This window comes from Halichoerus grypus, chromosome 10 (genome assembly GCF_964656455.1).
Source record: "Halichoerus grypus chromosome 10, mHalGry1.hap1.1, whole genome shotgun sequence".
NCBI classification, from domain to species: Eukaryota; Metazoa; Chordata; class Mammalia; order Carnivora; family Phocidae; genus Halichoerus; species Halichoerus grypus.
The window spans coordinates 124488253-124506252 of NC_135721.1; the positions used below are offsets into that span (position 1 = coordinate 124488253).

Below are 18000 nucleotides of genomic sequence, written 5' to 3' on the forward strand. Positions count from 1 at the left end.
TTCACACAGGAAAAAAACCTAGGCTCTAGGGTCGAAGTCAGACTCCAAATCAGATAACGTGTCTTCCCTTGGCCTCAATTTTTTCACCGGCGAGATGGGCTTCCCACTGTGGCATGACTTTGGAAAGTTAGAGCGCTGGATGGAGATTGCGGGATAGATTGGGGGCAGCCGGGACAGACTGGGTCTTCGGGACGGTTAGCAGGATTCACGGGGGGAGAGAGCCCCTGGGGATTGGGTACAATCCCGCAGGACGCTGGGGTTCGCCCAGGCCTACCCAGGATTCCCAAGTCCCTCCCGGAGCGAAAGGCCCGGGATTCCCGGGAGGCTCCGGGGAGCGGGCGGGGCCGGGGGCGGGGCGGCGGCAGGAAGCGGCCGGAGCGGCCGGAGCGGCGCTGGGAGCGGCCTGGGCCCGGCGAAGCCCGGCCGGCCTCGGTAAGCTGCCGGGGCTGCACCCCGGACGCTGGGGAACCGCGTGCCCCTGAGCGCACCGCGGGGCGCGGGAGGGAGAGCCGCGCTAGCGGGCGAAAGAGGCGAGGGGAGGGTCCTGGCCTCTCCCGGGAAGAGCGCGGCCCTAGGTTGCGCGGAGGGGGTGGGGGGGCGACGCTAGGCGACGCGCGGGCTCGCAGGGCCCCCCAACGGGCTAGGGCGGGGCCTCCGCGGCGCCCCTCCCTCCGCCGCCTGGGCCCCGCCCCTCCTCCCCGCGCGGGGCCCCGGGTCTCCCTCCCGCCCCCGCCCAGGACCCAGCGTCGCGCACTCCCCCCAGGGTGCCATGGCCTCGCGGCTCCTGCACCGGCTGCGGCACGCCCTGGCCGGCGACAACCCGGGGGAGGCGGCGACCGGCCCGGAGGCCGAGCAGTTCCCGGAGAGCTCGGAGCTGGAGGACGACGACGCCGAGGGCCTGTCCTCCCGCCTCAGCGGCACCCTCAGCTTCACCAGCGCCGAGGACGAAGAGGACGACGACGAGGAGGACGACGGGGAGGTTGGCCCCGACTCGCTGCCCTCTGGGGACGGGGCGTCGGGAGAAGATGCAGGCGAGTTCCCGAAGACAGAGGCGGGAATCCTGGGGCTCGATTAGGCCTCCACCCCAGCCCTGTTCCCCAGCCATCTCTTGGCTGTGTGACCTTGAGAGAGTCACAACACCTCTCTGAGCCAAGTTTTCCGTCGTGTCAAATGGGGGAAATCACTCCCAACTCGGGGTTGCTGGGGGCATTAAATTTACAGGGTCTGGGATACAAATCGTAATAATGTGCTGGCGATGTTTTGGGGGGAGGAATATTTATTTAGAGCCTACTGTCTGCCAGACACGGTGTTTGGCACTTGGCCCCTCTCTGGCCCTGTTTCCATTTATGTCGAATGGAAATAAAGCCTGTCTCAGCTGTTGGGAGGATGAGTGAGGTCACCACACATGGTTTATGTCCACCTTAGCCCCAGGCCCATTGATGTGACTGGTCGTGTCCCCATGCAGATCGGAGCCTCCCACCTGATGGACAGCGGGGCAGTCAGCCCCTGGCAAGGCAGTTGCAGGATTTCTGGAAGAAGTCCCGGAACACTCTGGTGCCCCAGCGGCTGCTCTTCGAGGTGACCAGCGCCAACGTGGTCAAGGACCCACCCTCCAAGTACGTGGTGAGTGAGGGTCCAGGAACCTCTGGGCTGTGAGTCTAGAAGTCTGGCTAAGAGAAAGGGAAGATTCCCAACTTCCTTGGGCTGGGGGGGGGGGGGCGGGGGGCGGCGGTGGTTCTAGCTGTATAGTTATAAACCGTCCGTGTATTTTAGGAATGGGGAAACTGAGGTCAGAAAGGGGATGTAATTTGTTCAGGTCCTTAGGCAAGTGACTTAGCTTGCTGAGGGATTATGGACCTGCCCCCCATCCTGGTTTTGAGACTAAGAGAACTGATGTGTGGGCCCCACCTCCCAGGTCTTGCAAACTGTAGCAAAATATAAGATATACTGGAAAGAATAATATCTGGGTCAGACCTGAGACCCAAGTTGCATTTATTAGTGGTTAAAAAAAAATGGGTTTTGGATCCAGATCTTGATTCAGACCCCACTTATTACCAGCTGTTTCACCTTGGGTGAGTTGTGAACCTTGATGACCCTATTTCCTCATCCGAGCAGTGGGAATAATGCAGAGGATTGTTGCAGAAATGAAATGAGACGGCGCACAGGGAGCCCTCAGCACTGTGCCTGGCATTATGAAGTGCTTGATAAAAGTCTATTATTATGACTTAACTTTGGCTTGAAAATGTCTGGCATCTAGGGCCTGTTGTGGCCTCCTTACAGCCCAGGTGAATCAGTCCCCGGGCACCGACACTGTACACAATAATCTTGTTCTGAGGGTTAGATTTAGGGGGTAGGGGTTGGGATGAAGAGCAATGTGGGGGAAGGCCTTGGAGTCTGGTTTTCCTTGCCTGTGGGAAGGAGAAACTGACATGGGAGAATGAGGTCTGCCAGGTCCTGAAACCCAGCCTGACTTGGCCAGTCCTGGCCGACTCAGACTTCCCTCCTCTTCAACACCCTCCTCCATTTCTGACTCAGCAGGAAAGGGGCCTGGAGCCCTGTCCCTCATCTGGGCCTCTCCATTCCTTTCTGCTGCTGTTAGTAAACAAGGGCCACGCCCATGGGGTGACTGCTCCAATTTGAGCAGGGATTGACTCTGATGATCTAGTCTTAAGGGGCAAAAGTCCCAGGCCTCACGCACCGGCAAAGGGACCCCAAGGAACAGCCAGGCAGCAGGGAAATTTGGGATGATTCTGAGAATGAGAGGATAGAGCAGGATGGCCAGATATGCCCTGGCCCATGTCTGGGGAGACAGGTCCCCTCCTCTGTCCAAAGGGGACCCTAAATCCTGATTTAACTTTTCCCGTTGGGGTTGAAAGCCCAGGCTGTGGAATTAGGTGGGCCTGGGTTTGAATCCCAGCTGGACCATTTACAGGGAAGTCTTTGAGCCCTTTGCTTCCCGTGGAGCCTGCTTCCTCGTCTGTCCGAGTCAGGGACTCCCTCCTCACTGTGCTCCATAGTGAAGTGCCCAGCACAGCATGTCGTAGCAGGGGTAGGTGCTAAGTTCATGGAGCTCCTGTCATTATTACCCATGAGATAATGGATATAAAATGTTTCCTTTTTGCCAAAAATTTAAAAATAAAAGTAAAAGCTACATGAATATAAGGGGTCATTTTAGACAATGCTTCCTGAAGTGTATTTTGCAGGAAACTGGTTCCCTGGAATGCTGATAACCGTTCCTTTAAAAAAAAAAAAAAAAAAAGGTTTTGCAGCCAGTATGTTTGGGGAGTGCAGAACTGAACGGGAGTAAAATAAACTTCTTTAAGGTTAAATAGTGTTAACATACACTGAATCTTTGAGAGAAGTATAGAATAGACCAGAGGTGGCTAGAATATTGGCAGTTTCACAGAACAAATTCAAGAGAAAAGTCTGGGCTTGGTGTTAGTGTGCCTTCAACATCTCATGCTTAACTAATCCCCCTTTTTAAACCTGGTGGGTCAGCATTATTACAGATTAATCTGTATTCAGGTGCTCAGACCTAGGGGCAGCTTCATGGTCATCTTGATCAGCGTTTCTCAAACATCAGTCATTCCAGTACCACCTTCATGATTCTCGTCCTAGCTAAATGCTATTTGTACCATTCCTTAACATTTTTCTTTAAGTAAACTTATTTTTTTCCGTAAATAAGTTCAAAAGACTTCAAAGCAGTACTGTAAAAGCCTTGCTTGCCATACTGTAAAAATTAATACAATAAAAGCAGTCATTAAAACCCTGCATGAATGCTGTTGCCTGAAGGCCCTGACCTGAGATTTGCTTTCTAGGTCTTTTCTGAAAGTGGAGATGAGAAGCATGGGAGAAGTGCGTTTTATTTATTTATTTATTTATTTTTTTTAAAGATTTTATTTATTTGAGAGAGAGAGAGAGCACATGAGAGGGGGGGAGGGTCAGAGGGAGAAGCAGACTCCCCGCTGAGCAGGGAGCCCGATGCGGGACTCGATCCTGGGACTCCAGGATCATGACCTGAACCAAAGGCAGTCGCTTAACCAACTGAGCCACCCAGGCGCCCGAGAAGTGCGTTTTAAAAACCAAACTGAGAGAGCTTTTCATCTGTAGTCAGGATTCAAAGAGAACTGGGGGGGGGGGGTTGGTTTCGGGGGGGGGTGTTTCACTTCCTGTCTGCTTCAGTGTTATTTACTCCAGCACATACCACCTAGAATCTCAGGACCAATATTTACTTATACGCATCCCACCTGTGAGTGGACACTGACCTAGGCTACCACTTCGAGGAAAGCAGACCCAAGGGGGGACTGCCTTACCTGACGACACGCCGCGAGGGAGTAGCTGACCGGGGGGTTAGGACCTGTGTCCCGATGCCCTCTTCAAAGTGATCACTACTTGGGTCTATCTGAAGACCTCTCCTCCAGGTCTGCTTTGGAATAACCTGGCTAAGGATGTGGGGGCTCTGTGTCCAGAGCGGAACAAAGTCCAAGCTGGTCTCGAAGGTTGGTTCAGAGGCCCAAGAGATCGGCCTGGGTTTCAGCTCCCAGTTGGTTTACCAGAGGGGCTGTCAGAAGAGGTAACTGCCCTATGGGAAGGGAGTGCTCCCTGGAAGGGGCAAAAGGGGTGGCAGCTCCAGGCACTGAAGCTCATCTCTGTCTTTCTCTCCCCGTGCTGCCTTGGGCCTGGGTCATTTCAGACGAGCCTCAGGTAAGATGGGACTGGGCTCCCTGGCTGCCGCCCCAGCAGCTCCCACCCTCCTGGGCCCAGTCTCAGGGGCAAAGGGAAGAAGTGGGGGAACACAGCTTGAGGTGTGGGTGTGGGGAGGGAAGGGGCGCACGGACAACTCACACCTGCCCTGACCCCACCCTCCCTACAGCTCTACACCCTCGCCGTGATGGGTCCAGGGCCACCTGATCGCCAGCCAGCCCAGATCTCGCGCCGCTACTCGGACTTTGAGCGGCTGCACCGAAACCTGCAGCGACAGTTCCGGGGCCCCATGGCCGCCATCTCATTCCCCCGGAAGCGCCTGCGCCGGAATTTTACAGCGGAGACCATCGCCCGCCGCAGCCGGGCCTTCGAGCAGTTTTTGAGCCACCTGCAGGCAGTGCCCGAGCTGCGCCTCGCCCCGGACCTGCAGGACTTCTTCGTGCTGCCCGAGCTGCGGCGGGCCCAGAGCCTCACCTGCACCGGCCTCTATCATGAGGCTCTGGCGCTCTGGGCCAACGCCTGGCAGCTGCAGGCCCAGCTAGGCACCCCCTTGGGCCCAGACCGCCCTCTGCTGACCCTGGCTGGGCTGGCTGTGTGCCACCAGGAGCTGGAGGATCCTGGGGAGGCCCGGGCGTGCTGTGAGAGGGCCTTGCGACTGCTGGGGGACAAGAACCCCCACCCTCTGTTGGCACCCTTTCTGGAGGCCCACGTCCGGCTCTCCTGGCGCCTGGGCCTGGACAAACGCCAATCAGAGGCCCGGCTCCAGGCCCTGCAGGAGGCAGGCCTGACCCCCACACCACCCCCCAGTCTCAAAGAATTGCTCATCAAGGAGGTACTGGACTGACTTTGCCTAGACTTCAGGCCACTGTGGGGAGAGGCACCGTCCCAGGATGGAGGGTGGGGGTGAGTAAGGAGGACATGAATAGCAGTTGGGAAGCTGTAGGGGGTGCTGGGAACCCCTAGAAGCCCTACGAAGAATTTGTAGCACACCAAGGAACCATGTTCCTTCTATCGAGCTGGGCTCAGGACAAGCTTTGGCTGGGGTTGCCCTGGGGTGGTGGAGGGAGCAAGTCTGATGCAGCCTGTCCAGCTCATGAGTGTCTGGGGACCATGCCCCAGTGTAGGTCAGCGTTACCTCTTCCTTGGCCGGATGGCCAGGGACTCTTCCCCTGGAGTCCTGGAGTACAGCTGCCGTCTGGCCCAGGGGAATTAAAGGCCAGCAGCTCCAGTGGTATTAGTCTCTTTATTGGGTTTGGGGACAGAAGGCCCAGCCCTCGACTGTACGGAGTTGGTGGGGAGAAGGGTGATCCTTGAAGCCCCAGGCCAAGCTGGTCCTTCTGGCTACAGCTTGCTCTCTGAGACCCAGGGCTTCACTCGGATCACGCCCTCCTGGGCACAGGACACAGCCAGGACGCCGTCCCGACGCCATAGTCGCCCTTGGACCAGTCCCCGGGAGCCACCTGTGGGTGAGGGGAAGGGTGAGAACAGCCTTCCCCTTCACCAAATGTGCTTCTTGAAAAGGGTGCAACCGGTCTGGCTGCCCCATACAAGGGCACATCGAGTGTTGTGGCCTCTCCCAGTCTCTTAAGTGCCGTTTGATGAGCCTATTAGGAATGGTCCCTGGGGGTAATTCCTGAGGGAACCCCACTTGACAGTTTAAAAGCACTTTCACATATCTACTGGCTTCCTCAAAAAGCTCACAGCGGGGAGAATTCTGAGGGCAGTCTCAGGTCAGTAGCTTGGCTAAGCAGATCCACCCCCACTCTGGCCACTTGTGGTAGGAAACCCAGCAGTTCCCTTTCTAACAAATCAAACCGGGTCCTCCAGGGCGGTATTTCACACCCAAAAAACCCCCATCCTCACCCCTACCAGGAAAAATGGGGTGGGGGGGTACCTGGGGCCATCACATCTGGCCACCCTCCCTCCCCGCCTGCAGACTCCCTTGCTAGCCTTGGGCCTGAGTGGAAGGTTCTGGAGGGAGCTGCTGGTCTCCCTTACACAGAGTAGAGCTCACTTAGTTCTCAGAGTAGCCAAGTGAAGCAGGCCTCAGCCCATTTTCCAGATGAAGACACTGAAGTCCAGGGAGCCTCAGGCACTCAGCCATAAGGAGCTGGCCAAACCAGGTGTCCTAACTGCAAGGCCGCTGATCTGCGTTGCGACACTTCTGGTGCTGCAGAGTCCCCCTTCCCTGAAGAGAGGATCCCTTAAGTTTTGTCCCTGTTTGATAGAGCAAGGCCTTCATCTGAAGTGTGCTTCCCCAGAAAGGAGCCCATGGCTCTGAGACTAGACAGTGCTGAACACGTCTGGGCTTCCCTGCACACCACAAGGGTCCAAGCAGCGGAGCCCTTAGAGACTACGGAGGGTCCTGACCCCCAACCAGTTGGTTAATCCGCCCCATCACTCAGGGAGCTGCTTAAAAATAATAGTTTCCTGGATTTCATCCAAGACCTGTGAGTCAAAATTTTGGGGGTGGAATCTGAGTATCTATTTTGAAAAAACTCCCCCAACTGGCAGTATGACATGCCACCACTTTCAGCTACCACTGCTCTCATGCGACCCTGTTTAGATGGGGAAATTGAGGCTCAGGAGCTGAGACTGGCCCAGGATCACAGAGAGAATCTGAAGTGCTTCCGGGCCTAGAACTGATCTCTGACACTCCCTGCATGCTACAGAAATTCAGCTGAGCAGGTGTCCCCTCTCGAGCCTCACGCTGTCATTTTGAAGACAAAAATGCCAGAGCCGGGACGCCTGGGTGGCTCAGTCGGTTAAGCGACTGCCTTCGGCTCAGGTCATGATCCTGGCGTCCCAGGATTGAGTCCTGCGTCAGGCTCCCTGCTCAGTGGGGAGTCTGCTTCTCCCTCTGACCCTACCCCCTCTCATGCTCTCACTCACTCTCTCTCCCTCAAATAATAAAAAAAATCTTAAAAAAAAAAATGTCAGAGCCTGGGGTGGGCAGGAGAGGAAGTGACAGGCAGTGCCCCACAGGATCACCCAAGAAAGCAGGCTTCCTGCCCACCACGCCCCCCCAGCCCCCTTGTCCCACATGGCCCCGTACTCACCAGCCCAGGGGCTCTCGCACTCATAGAGCATCCAGTGGTCAGCTCGGAAAGGGGTGTGGAACCACATGGAGTGGTCCAGAGAGACCATGAAGTGCACCTTGTGCTGCGACTGGTGGGGCAGCACTGCCGTGCCCAGGAAGGCGTAGTCCGAGATGTAGGCAGCCACGCAGCAGTGCATCTTCATGTCGCCCTCCCCTGCAACGCGTGGGGCCCTGTCAGCCCTGGGCTGCTGGGCTATACAGCTCAGGACCTGCAGGGAGGCAGGCAGAGAGGGGCTGCCGTGCACAGATGTGTAGAGTGCTCACTGCATAAGGGCACCTGGCCCAAGGTGTGTGTGTGTGTGTGACACGTGTGTGTGTGTGACAGGTGACAAAGGAGGCAGGGATGGGCAGAGGGCAGGGCTAAGTGAGGTCTGAAATCCAGTCTTCACTCCCTAAGTCTCCCACGCTGAGCCCTCTGAGGGGTGCAGCTTGCACACAGGCCATGTGGTTAGCAGGGGTCCTGGAGGAGAATCTCCGCAAGGTGCCTTGCCTTCCCCAGAAAGGGCCTCCATTGGGATTATCGTAGTCACCTCCCCCTTATCCCCATGCTGGCGGTGGACAGGGTCCCGGTGAGAAGCTACTTCCCCATCATGCCGACAAGGAAACAGCAGGCCCAGAGGGGAAGTAACACGCCCAGTGCTACAAAGGGCATGTAAGGTCCAGGCCTAGCCCCTGGAAGAGTGTTTTCTTCCAGTCCTTGGGGTCCTCTTACCGATATGGCCCCGGGCTCGCACCCAGAACATCTGTTTGGGGTCCATGCTCTGCAGCTGGCTCAGGGTAGGTGGCTTAACCGGCTTAATCTCAATGGGCACCTCCTTGGCCGCAATTCGGTTCAGTCCCACTCGGTACTTCTCTTGGAGGTTGGGGTTCCTGAAAATAAAGGGGAAAGGGAGAGCCTCTCTGAGCTGCCTCTGTGACCCCCTCATTCCTCCATGGGGACTCCTGACTTTTCCCCACCGCTCCCCTCCCGTCTGACAGGCAGAAGAGCATAGTGTCTGAATGCTTTCTCTGCCACTTAGGAGCCCTGTGACCTTGTGCACATTAGTAACCTCGCCGAGCCTCTCTTCCCATCTGCAAAATGTAGACAATGACAGCAGCCTACCTCCTAACGCTTCGGAGTAGCAAGGCGGACCCTATCAGAGGGTCCCTTCTAAGCATTTCACATACACTACCTTGTCACGACAACCCTGTGAGGTAACGCTATCATCACCCCCCTCTAATAACTGACCTGAAATAAGCAGCGGGAGTTCAAGGAGCTTGCTCAGGAAGTGGAGAAGGCAGGATGTGGACCCTGGCAGTCTGGCTCCATGGTTCAGGCTTTTATCAACTTCGCTATTCTCAACTTTCAGGAAGCAGGCTACGCAACTGGGACCAACCTACCTAACCCTAAGCAATTGGGAAGACCGTGTCCCGGGGGAGAGTGGGGAGCCCATCTCCAGGGAAGCCCCTCCACCCTGGTAACAGCCACCCCGAGTGCTCTTCACCAGGGTTTCCATTTTCAGCCCCACCCTCTAAGGCACCGTCCCCCAGACCTTACGTGACAGTGGGAAGGTTCTGGACCTGCACTGCCCATTCCGCTAGCCGCCAGCCACGTGTGGCTACTGAGTGCTTGGAGTGTGGCTAGTGTGACGACAGAATTGTTCGTTCTATTTACCGTTATCTTAATAGAGCCACATGTGGCTAGTGGCCTCCTAGGTGGACAGCACAGCTCTCTTATTTAGGGACCTTTAAGACCTATGTCCGCCTTTCCTTTCAGCGAACATCTGTGAGCTCTGACAGACCGGGCTCTGTGCTTACTCCTCTCTGTCGGTAGTGGTGTAACTACAATTCACGAGCTGTCACGAAGTGACTTATTATCTCTGACCTCATTTAATCCTCCTACGGCTTTATGAGGTAGGAATTATGATTAGCCCCCACTGTGAGCAGAGGCTGAGTGGGAAAGCAACTTGCCCGAACTCCCACAGCTAGCAGAAACAGAGTCTACATTTGAACGCAGGCCTTTACCGAAAGATCAAACCCGTATCCATCCCTTCAGTACTCTGCCGCCTCCCCCGCATGCAGCACAGGACAGGGGAGCTCTCCTTAGGATACAGCTGTGAAGGAGGCAGGACAGACATGACCATTCCCAATTTTCAGACGAGGCAGGACTCTGAGAAGCTGGGGAGTCGGGCAAAGTCACACAGCAGGGGAACACTCACAGAGGCACAGACCTGGCCAGAAGCCTTGTTCTGTCCTGTGTCGGGACCCAGAGCTCTTTCCCCTGCCCCAGCATGTTCCCAGCTTTATTAGCTGTGATCCACAAGAAATGCATTTCACCAGGTGATACTCAAAATATTGAACACACACTAAGGCAAAGGCAACAGGGACCGTCACCCCTGCCAGGCATTACCTCCTAGGCTGCTGGGTCATGAGTGATCCCAAAGGAGGAGAGGGATCACTCAGGGACCGGAGAGATATGTACCAAGTGATCACAGAAGTGTTTCCATGTTTTAACAGTCAGTAAAGCTGTAACAGTACCTGAACCGGCTGAATCAGAAGCTCTGCATTTACATCATGACTGAACACGCTCGCCCGTGCACACAGGTACACACACCACAAACAATCGACACGCAGGATCCACAAGAGGGGCCTTACCCTTACTACACACAATACGCCCCGATATCTGTATTTTTTTAAATGCCAGTCAAGACCCACTAAAGGATTCCGTGACCCACTCCCAGGTGACAACTGCAGGTGTCCTGGAGCCTCCAGCTCTCTCACCTTAAATACTGGTCGATGAGGGCCTCGTGGTCCAGCAGCTCTTCGGGTGGGGGCACACTGGGCATGGAGAACTGGTGCTGCATGGGGCTGGGCTGAGCCTTCTGGAAGGAGGCCTGGCAGATGAAGATGGGCTTGCCGTGCTGCACGGCCTTCACGGAGCGCACCGAGAAGCTCGTCCCCGTCCGCGTCCGCTCCACCTGGTACAGCACCGGCACCTTGAGGTCCCCTGCGGCAGGCACAAGTGACACGGTGAGTCCAAGTGAGCCCCGTGTGAGCAGTCGTCATCACCACGGCTGGACAGGCACCTCTGCTACTCGTTCTCTGTTCTGCTCGGTAGCCCGACTGAGGCCTGCCACGGCCCCGGGACTAGGGATGCAGCGAGAATACCAGAGCCTGTCCTTTCTCGCCACAGCACAGAGCAGGGGGACGTTCCCTGCATTCAAATTCTGGCCTGGCCACCTCTCACTAGCTATGTGGCCTTGGGAAAATCTCTGAGCAGTTGACCCATCTGTAAAATAGGGATCATCAGTGCTTAGACCTCTCAGGATGTTAAGGAGAATTCAATTAGTCATAGTTTAAAGTGTTTAAAATAATGGGCGCCTGGGTGGCTCAGTTGGTTGAGCGACTGCCTTCGGCTCAGGTCATGATCCTGGAGTCCCTGGATCGAGTCCCACATCGGGCTCCCTGCTCGGCAGGGAGTCTGCTTCTCCCTCTGACCCTCCCCCCTCTCATGTGCTGTCTCTCTCATTCTCTCTCTCTCAGATAAATAAATAAAATCTTTAAAAAAAATAAATAAATAAAAATAAAAATAAAGTGTTTAAAATAACATCCATCATGCAGTAAGTGCCCCATGTGTTTGTTAAAGAAAATAATCCCAGCTGTTGTCTGGTTTCATCTGTGACTGGGATCTTGTCATGAGTCCAGTACTAATCTTCTATATCAGAGGTCCACAACTCTGGCCTGCACCTTTTTGTTTTAGAACAAGCAAAAGCTATTTATTCAGTTTAGTATAGCAAGGGAGTCAGTCACCGTCACTTACGTTTGGCAGAAACTCAAAGGCAGGCAGGGGAGCAAGAAAGCATTACAGTGAAACAAGATCGAGTATGTGCCACGACAGGAAGCTGCTGCCATGGGGAGAAGCAGGGAAGCTAACTAGAGGCAGGGCAGCCTCTGTAATGGGTAGGTGTGCATATTTGGCTTTCTCTGGTTGGTCCTAAGTTGGAAGTGGGGACAAAAGTTAGGGAAGCTATTAGCTATTAATCAAGTCTCTCGTGTTTGGGGCTGACTGTTAACAGGGGCTATGGTTCGGCTTCCTGGACTGGTTGCTAGAGATGGTGGCCTGACTTCCTCCCAGAGGTCTGACCTGTAGACAGCAGGTTGGCTTCCTAGGCTGCTTGCTGCCAACTGTGGATCAGAGTTCTTCTTCTTCTTCTTTTTTTTTTAAGATACATTTATTTTGTTGGGGAGGAAGCAGGGGAGAGGTCTTCAAGCAGACTCCCCCGAGTGCGGAGCCCGACGCGGGGCTTGATCTCACGACCCATGAGATCATGACCTGAGCCAAAACCAACTCAGACACACAACTGACTGAGCCACACAGGCAGCCCAGAGTTCTGTTTTTATATGTGGTCTGGCCATTATCTGTTTGACTGTTCATTCTCTCAGGAAAAGCCTGCTGTCAGTCAGTCACTTCATCCTAGATGCAAACAACGGTCACTTGGCCCTTCTCTTTTGGGTGTCTGCATCCCCAAGGTAGGATGGAATAGGCCTGTGTTTAGACCTATTAGCTAGCCCTCAACAAATCAGTCAGGAGGGTTTTGAGGAGGAGAGAGTCTCCTTGGTGTCCCTGAAGTCCTTCAGTGTCTCTCTGATTCAGGCCGACGTTGGAGAACTCTGACACCCTGGCAGTGAGACATCTTGGGGATGATTTTCAATATTCAGATCAAAGAAGCAGGTCTCAAGAAGTGTTGCTTCCTCCACCATCATCCAAATGGGGAGCCAACCAGGCACCGGAGGCTCATTCAACAGCAAAAACTATCACCATCCAAAGCTGGCTGGTTTGCTCAGCAATCTGCTGGCCAGCATTGCCCAAGGGGCATTTTTATCAGAATGGGAGCTCAAGGTTGAAGGCCTTTAGCAAGGGCTTCCCAAGAGTCCAGATCCTGGAAATAGTTAACATGTGCAATCTGATTTCAGGGGCTGGAAAGGAACCCTCCTTTCCCTCCCAACAAACTTAAAAAAGGAAAAAAAAAAAAAAAAAATGGGGTGGCTGGGTAGCTCAGTTGCTTAAGCATCTGCCTTCGGCTCAGGTCATGATCCTGGAGTCCCGGGGTAGAGCCCCACGTTGGGCTCGCTGCTCAGCAGGCAGAGTCTGCTTCTCCCTCTCCCTCTGCTTCTCCCCCTGCTCCTGCTCACTTTCTCTCAAATAAATAAATAAAATCTTAAAAAAAGAGAAGAAAAAGAAAAAAGGCTCTAACCTAATCCTTAGGCTGTAGCTAAAACATAGTACTTCCAGTTACTAGTGATTTACCTTTCAGTGTGAATGAGTTCCAGACCTGTTCTTGGATGTTTTTATTGGAACAGAGCAGGTAGGCCCTGGAATATATTGAAGGAACGGAGTAAACAGTTGTGGAGTGCCTACTGCTGGGTGCCAGGTGGCCTTAGAAACTAAGGCAGACGGGGGCACCTGGGTGGCTCAGCTGGTTAAGCATCTGACTGGGTTTCTGCTCCGATCATGATCTCAGGGTCCTGAGATTGAGCACCCCCCCCCCCCAAAATCAGGCTCCGTGCTCAGTGGGGAGCCTGCTTGAGAATTCTCTCCCTCTGCCCCTCCCCCCACCCAGCAAGCTCTCTAAAATAAATCTTAAAAAAAAAAAAAAAAAAAGACACTAAGGCAGGTTTTCTCAAGTGGGTCTCACCATAGCTATGCAAAGGTTTTTCCCCCATTGAATAGATGAGGAAATTGATGCCATTAATAACATTTTTTAACTGCCACCATTTTTTCACATATTTTCTGTTGTTGCTTTTGCCCTCAAAACCTAAAATTTTTTTTTCCAAGGAGGCTCCAGGCCCAACGTGGGGCTTTAACTCCTGACCCTGAGATCAAGAGTCGCATGCTCCACTAACTGAGCCAGCCAGGTTCTCCAAAACATAAAATATTTTTTATCTGGCCCTTTACAGAATAATGTTTGATGACTCTACTCTTGATCTGCCAAGCTCTAAACCTATCCCGAGTCAGATGACTCCTGTACTGCATTCTTCTACATCTCTAGAGAAATACCTGGGGGGGGGAAAAGACCACAAAAAATTAAACTATCATTCTATCCTGGGTTTTTAGAAAAAGAATTGATATGATAAATAGCCAAAGACAACCACCCCCCATTCCAGCATCTTTTATTTAAAAATATTGAAATATCATCGTTGGACCCACTCAGAGGTCACATCTCACACTTGTAAGAGAGCTTCCCTTTTTGCCTTGCTGCCAGGAAGCTCAGAATGAACTTTATAAAACTGCAACAATAGGCCTTAGCCTAGTTTTTTTTTAACAAAATCATTTCTCCCAAATCCTGTTATTACTAGTCTCCTGTCCCCTGACTTCTATTTTAATAGGCCTGTAATAGCTGCCAATTATTCAATATATATTGAAAAGCTCCAGTCTTTTAAGAAGCAGGTAGGGACACAAATGATTGATGATTATTTTGAAATAGTACCATGGGCGTGTCTCATTTCACGCTGCCCCTGGATGGAGACTTTCCAAGGAAAAGGATCCTTCCCCCAAAACCTGGTAGCTCTCCCATGCTTTGGAATTACCTCCCAAGAATGAAAGAGAAAAGCAGAGGAGGAGGGCAGAGTGTGGAGCTTGGAGACACACACACTCAGGTTTAAATCCCAGCTCTGCCTCCCTGAGCACTTCGGGAGCTGGTTACATAACCTCTTCTGGTCCCCATTTCCTCATAGGTAGAATGCTGGCAGGAATGCCCACCCCTCAGGTTGACTTATAAGGACCAAACAAGATAATGTACATAGCTATGCTCTGTATCATGCAAATTTTGTTTATTCCCACAAATTCCTCATTTAAAAAGAATGATAGTTCTCATCTATGGAAAACCAGCAACAGTCCAGGACCCTCCCCTTCTACATTTTTCATGTGGGATGAACCAAGCCTGGCTGCGGATGAGGGCTGAGGGATGAGGGATAGGGGGTGGGGGATGGCGGTGTTAACCTCACTCAAGATCCCTTGGCAAGTTAGTGGTAAAGCTGAAACCAGACCCACGGTCTCTTGATTTGCAGGCTGGTGCTCTCTTCTCCAAGCCAAGCTGCCTACTGCTGAACTCCTAGCAGAGGTGACAGCACCCCTCTGCGGATCCAGCACAGTGCTTGGCACCAGAAGGTGTGTAAAGAATGAACAAAAAACCTGCAGGAGCAGTTAAGCAACAAAGTCTTACATCATTTCACGCCAGATAACAAGTGATGTGGGAAACAAAGGCCAAAGAAAAAATTAAATGTCCTTACTACTCACTGCTCCCTGACAAGTCCTTGAAACAGGCAGTGATGTTCCTCTAGCAACTCAGCTGCCTCAGTGTTAATACTTTGCTAAGGGCAAAGGGCAATCTTAGCTATCGGAACCCACCCCACCCACCCCCAGGATCCTGTAAGTCTTCTTTTAACTTACAGAAATTCCTCTGGAAACTTCCTTTATCTCTACCCCCCAAGATGCATGTTGGCAATCATCCTCCAAGCATATGGTCCCCTGATATACATCTGAAGAGTCTCATGACTAAGGTTTTATTAGACAGTAATAAATAATCTTTTCCTAATAATAGCTAACCCCCTCAAGGTCCTGGAAACCTTGTTTCCAAAATACCTTGGAGGCTTGTGCTGTCCCTAACCCCCTCCCAACTTCAAAGTATATAATCAGTCACCGGTCACAACCCCAGTGCAGCTCTTTCTGCCCATGGGTCCTATCCCATGCTCTAGTAAAACCACCTTTCTGGGGGCACCTGGGTGGCTCAGCTGGTTAAGCATCCAACTCTTGATTTCCGCTCAGATCAGGATCTCAGGGATGCTCAGCCGGAGTCGGCTTGAGATTCTCCCTCTCCCTCTGCCCGCCCCCCCGCCCCACACTCTATTTTTTTTTTTTAAGATTTCATTTCTTCATTTGAGAGAGCGCAGGAGCGGGGGAGAGGGGCAGAGGGAGAGGGAGAAGCAGACTCCCCACTGAACAGGGAGCCCAACCTGGGGCTTGATCCCAGGATCCTGGGATCATGACCTGAGCTGAAGGCAGCCACTTAACCAACCGAGCCACCCAGGCAACCCCCTCTTCTAGAAATAAGTCTTTAAAAACAAACAAACAAAACCACCTTTTTGCATCGAAGGCTTCTTCAAGAATTCTTTCTGGACCATTTGCTCCGAACCCCAACATTTTCACATCAACAAGCACTCAGTTATCTCAGGTGTGAGGTCCAACACTTCCTGGCCCCAGGCCTTGTTCTTCTCTAGGCTCCCCTGAAGGGAATCAACTAATAGACTCCCTCTCTCCCCCTCCCCCACTGTCCTTCCTCCCTCCCCTCCCCCCCCCCCCCCCCCCCGCCCCCGGGGTGCAGGAAGAAGTGGCTGCTGGGTCATTAGGGTTGGGCTGGGGATAAGGAGGGGGTAGTTTACCTGCCCGTACAAAGTAGCAGTGCAGGGAGTGCACATGGACGTCTTCGCTCACAGACTTGGCTGCAGCCACCAGGGCCTGGCCCACAATCTGACCCCCAAACAGCCGCTGGCTTGTAGGTACCCAGTAATGTCTTCCTCTGTGGGGAAACAGGAAAGCAGGAAATACTCGGGCTGAACACAGGGCCAAATCCTGCAACCATCACTGAGCCTACAGGGCAGGATCTCTACAGGATCCTTGTGAAATCTGGTGAAAGCCATGGACCCTTCTCCTAGGCAAATACCTTTACTCTGCATACAGCATACAGGTGACTTCAGGGCCTTCAAGACTGCCCAACCCTTCTGTGGGCTTCAGTTAAAGATAAGGAACCAATCCCCTTATTTTACACAAAGAGAACAGGAATCAGAGAGGGGAAGTGACTTGAGCAAGGTGACACAACTCAAATATTGTCAATCCTGAGCAGTATCTCCGTCTTTTGCCCCCAAGTCCAGTGTTTCTTCCACTGCAGTATTCCAGGATAAGGCAGAAGCCTCTCAAGGCCGTTAGGGGACCAAGATGAACCCCAAGAGCTGGGGGCAGACCGCATTAAGGCCTGCCACTTACACCTCTCAACTTGGGACAGTCCAGGTCTTCCAAGAACTAGATCTAGAACTCTTAAGAGCCCTGAGGCTTCAAGTCTAACCCTTCAGTGCACAGATGAGGAAACTAAGGCCCCAGAGGTGAAACTCCAGCTTCCTACCACTGAGCCCAGCCCAGTCCAGCCCTAGGTTAGCATTTTGTAATATAATGCATTCCAAGGTAGCCCTCCAGGAAGTTATTTGTAATTCATTAAGCAGGGGGAAGGGAAGTTAACACCTAAGATTGCTTCTGAAAAGCCAGTAGGAACCATGAAGAACAAAACTATTAAATCCCTAGCTACCGAGAGCATTTAAGTGGTATCTGGAAGGAAACTGGCTCAGGCCTCAGAAAGTGCAATGAGCTACTAGATCCAAGTGGTGGAGGGAAGGAGGTCTGTAAGAGGAAAAAGACAGTGAATATGCAAGGAGCTGCTTATAAGTTTTAAACCTGATCAGCTGCGTGCACTTAGACAAGTCACCACCCTTTCTGGGCTGGCTCCCCCAAGGACAGGACTCCTCAAGGGAGGCTGCTGAGAAGGCTATCTCAGGCCACCACTTTATTTGCCCAGATTGCTAGGACCTCCTAGTGGCGGGGCTGAGCAGACCTGGCGCACAGAGGGAGGAAGCTAGGGCAGCGAGAGCAGGTCTGTCGGGGACAAGTTCTCTCCCAATCGCGGCAGAGCCTGCATCTCGCGCAGAGCCCATCCTCGTCCAGGGTGCTATCAGCAGGGGGCAACGCGGTGCCGGCAGTCGAGATCAGAAGCCTCTGTCCCAATGGGGGGGGGGGGTTGGGTGCGAGCCAGATGCGGCCGGCTACCTGAACAGATCCTCGTCTAGCGGCTCAAGGTTGAGCACGCTGGTAACCAGGACGCTGCGGAGGTCCCCGGGGGGATCGCCGCCGCCCTGCTCGTCCTCTGGAGCCCGCCGGGACGACATACGGTTCACTTGCTGCCGGCCACGACACTGCGCCGGACCGACACGAGGAGACCGGCACTGAGCGCGGAGCGTCTTCCGGCAGCTTGCTCCAGTAACCGGAAATCCCCTGCCAACCCTGAGAAAGCGGGATCCAAGTTATGATTGGCCGGTTCTCCTGTCAGTCTTCGCGAGAGGCTGCCTATCTTTCTCTGGCGATTGGAGAAAATAAGTGCCAGTCTGAGAATCCC

The 18000-nt window shown here is 53.4% G+C and overlaps 2 protein-coding genes across 3 annotated transcripts; one reads left to right on the plus strand and one right to left on the minus strand.

Moving 5' to 3' along the window:
- The first annotated feature begins 326 nt into the window (after positions 1–326).
- Positions 327–5932, plus strand: SNX21 (sorting nexin family member 21). The gene is made up of 4 exons (XM_036075414.2): positions 327–432; positions 764–1031; positions 1466–1623; positions 4874–5932. The coding sequence occupies exons 2-4, from the start codon at positions 770–772 to the stop codon at positions 5546–5548; spliced, it is 1095 nt and encodes a 364-aa protein (XP_035931307.1). The 5' UTR covers positions 327–432; positions 764–769; the 3' UTR covers positions 5549–5932.
- Positions 5929–17875, minus strand: ACOT8 (acyl-CoA thioesterase 8). 2 transcript variants are annotated; one of them, XM_036075419.2, is made up of 7 exons: positions 16223–16362; positions 15922–16066; positions 13092–13156; positions 10565–10790; positions 8517–8674; positions 7764–7958; positions 5929–6164 (listed from the first exon to the last, which is right to left on the minus strand). In XM_036075419.2, exons 2-7 carry the CDS (start codon positions 15981–15983, stop codon positions 6046–6048), a joined length of 825 nt encoding a protein of 274 aa, XP_035931312.1. In that variant the 5' UTR covers positions 15984–16066; positions 16223–16362; the 3' UTR covers positions 5929–6045. The 2 variants fall into 2 exon arrangements, with proteins under 2 accessions (XP_035931312.1, XP_035931310.1); XM_036075417.2 differs by lacking the exons at positions 13092–13156; positions 15922–16066 and adding an exon at positions 17655–17875 and having other exon boundaries at positions 16223–16359.
- Between the last annotated feature and the right edge of the window lie 125 nt (positions 17876–18000).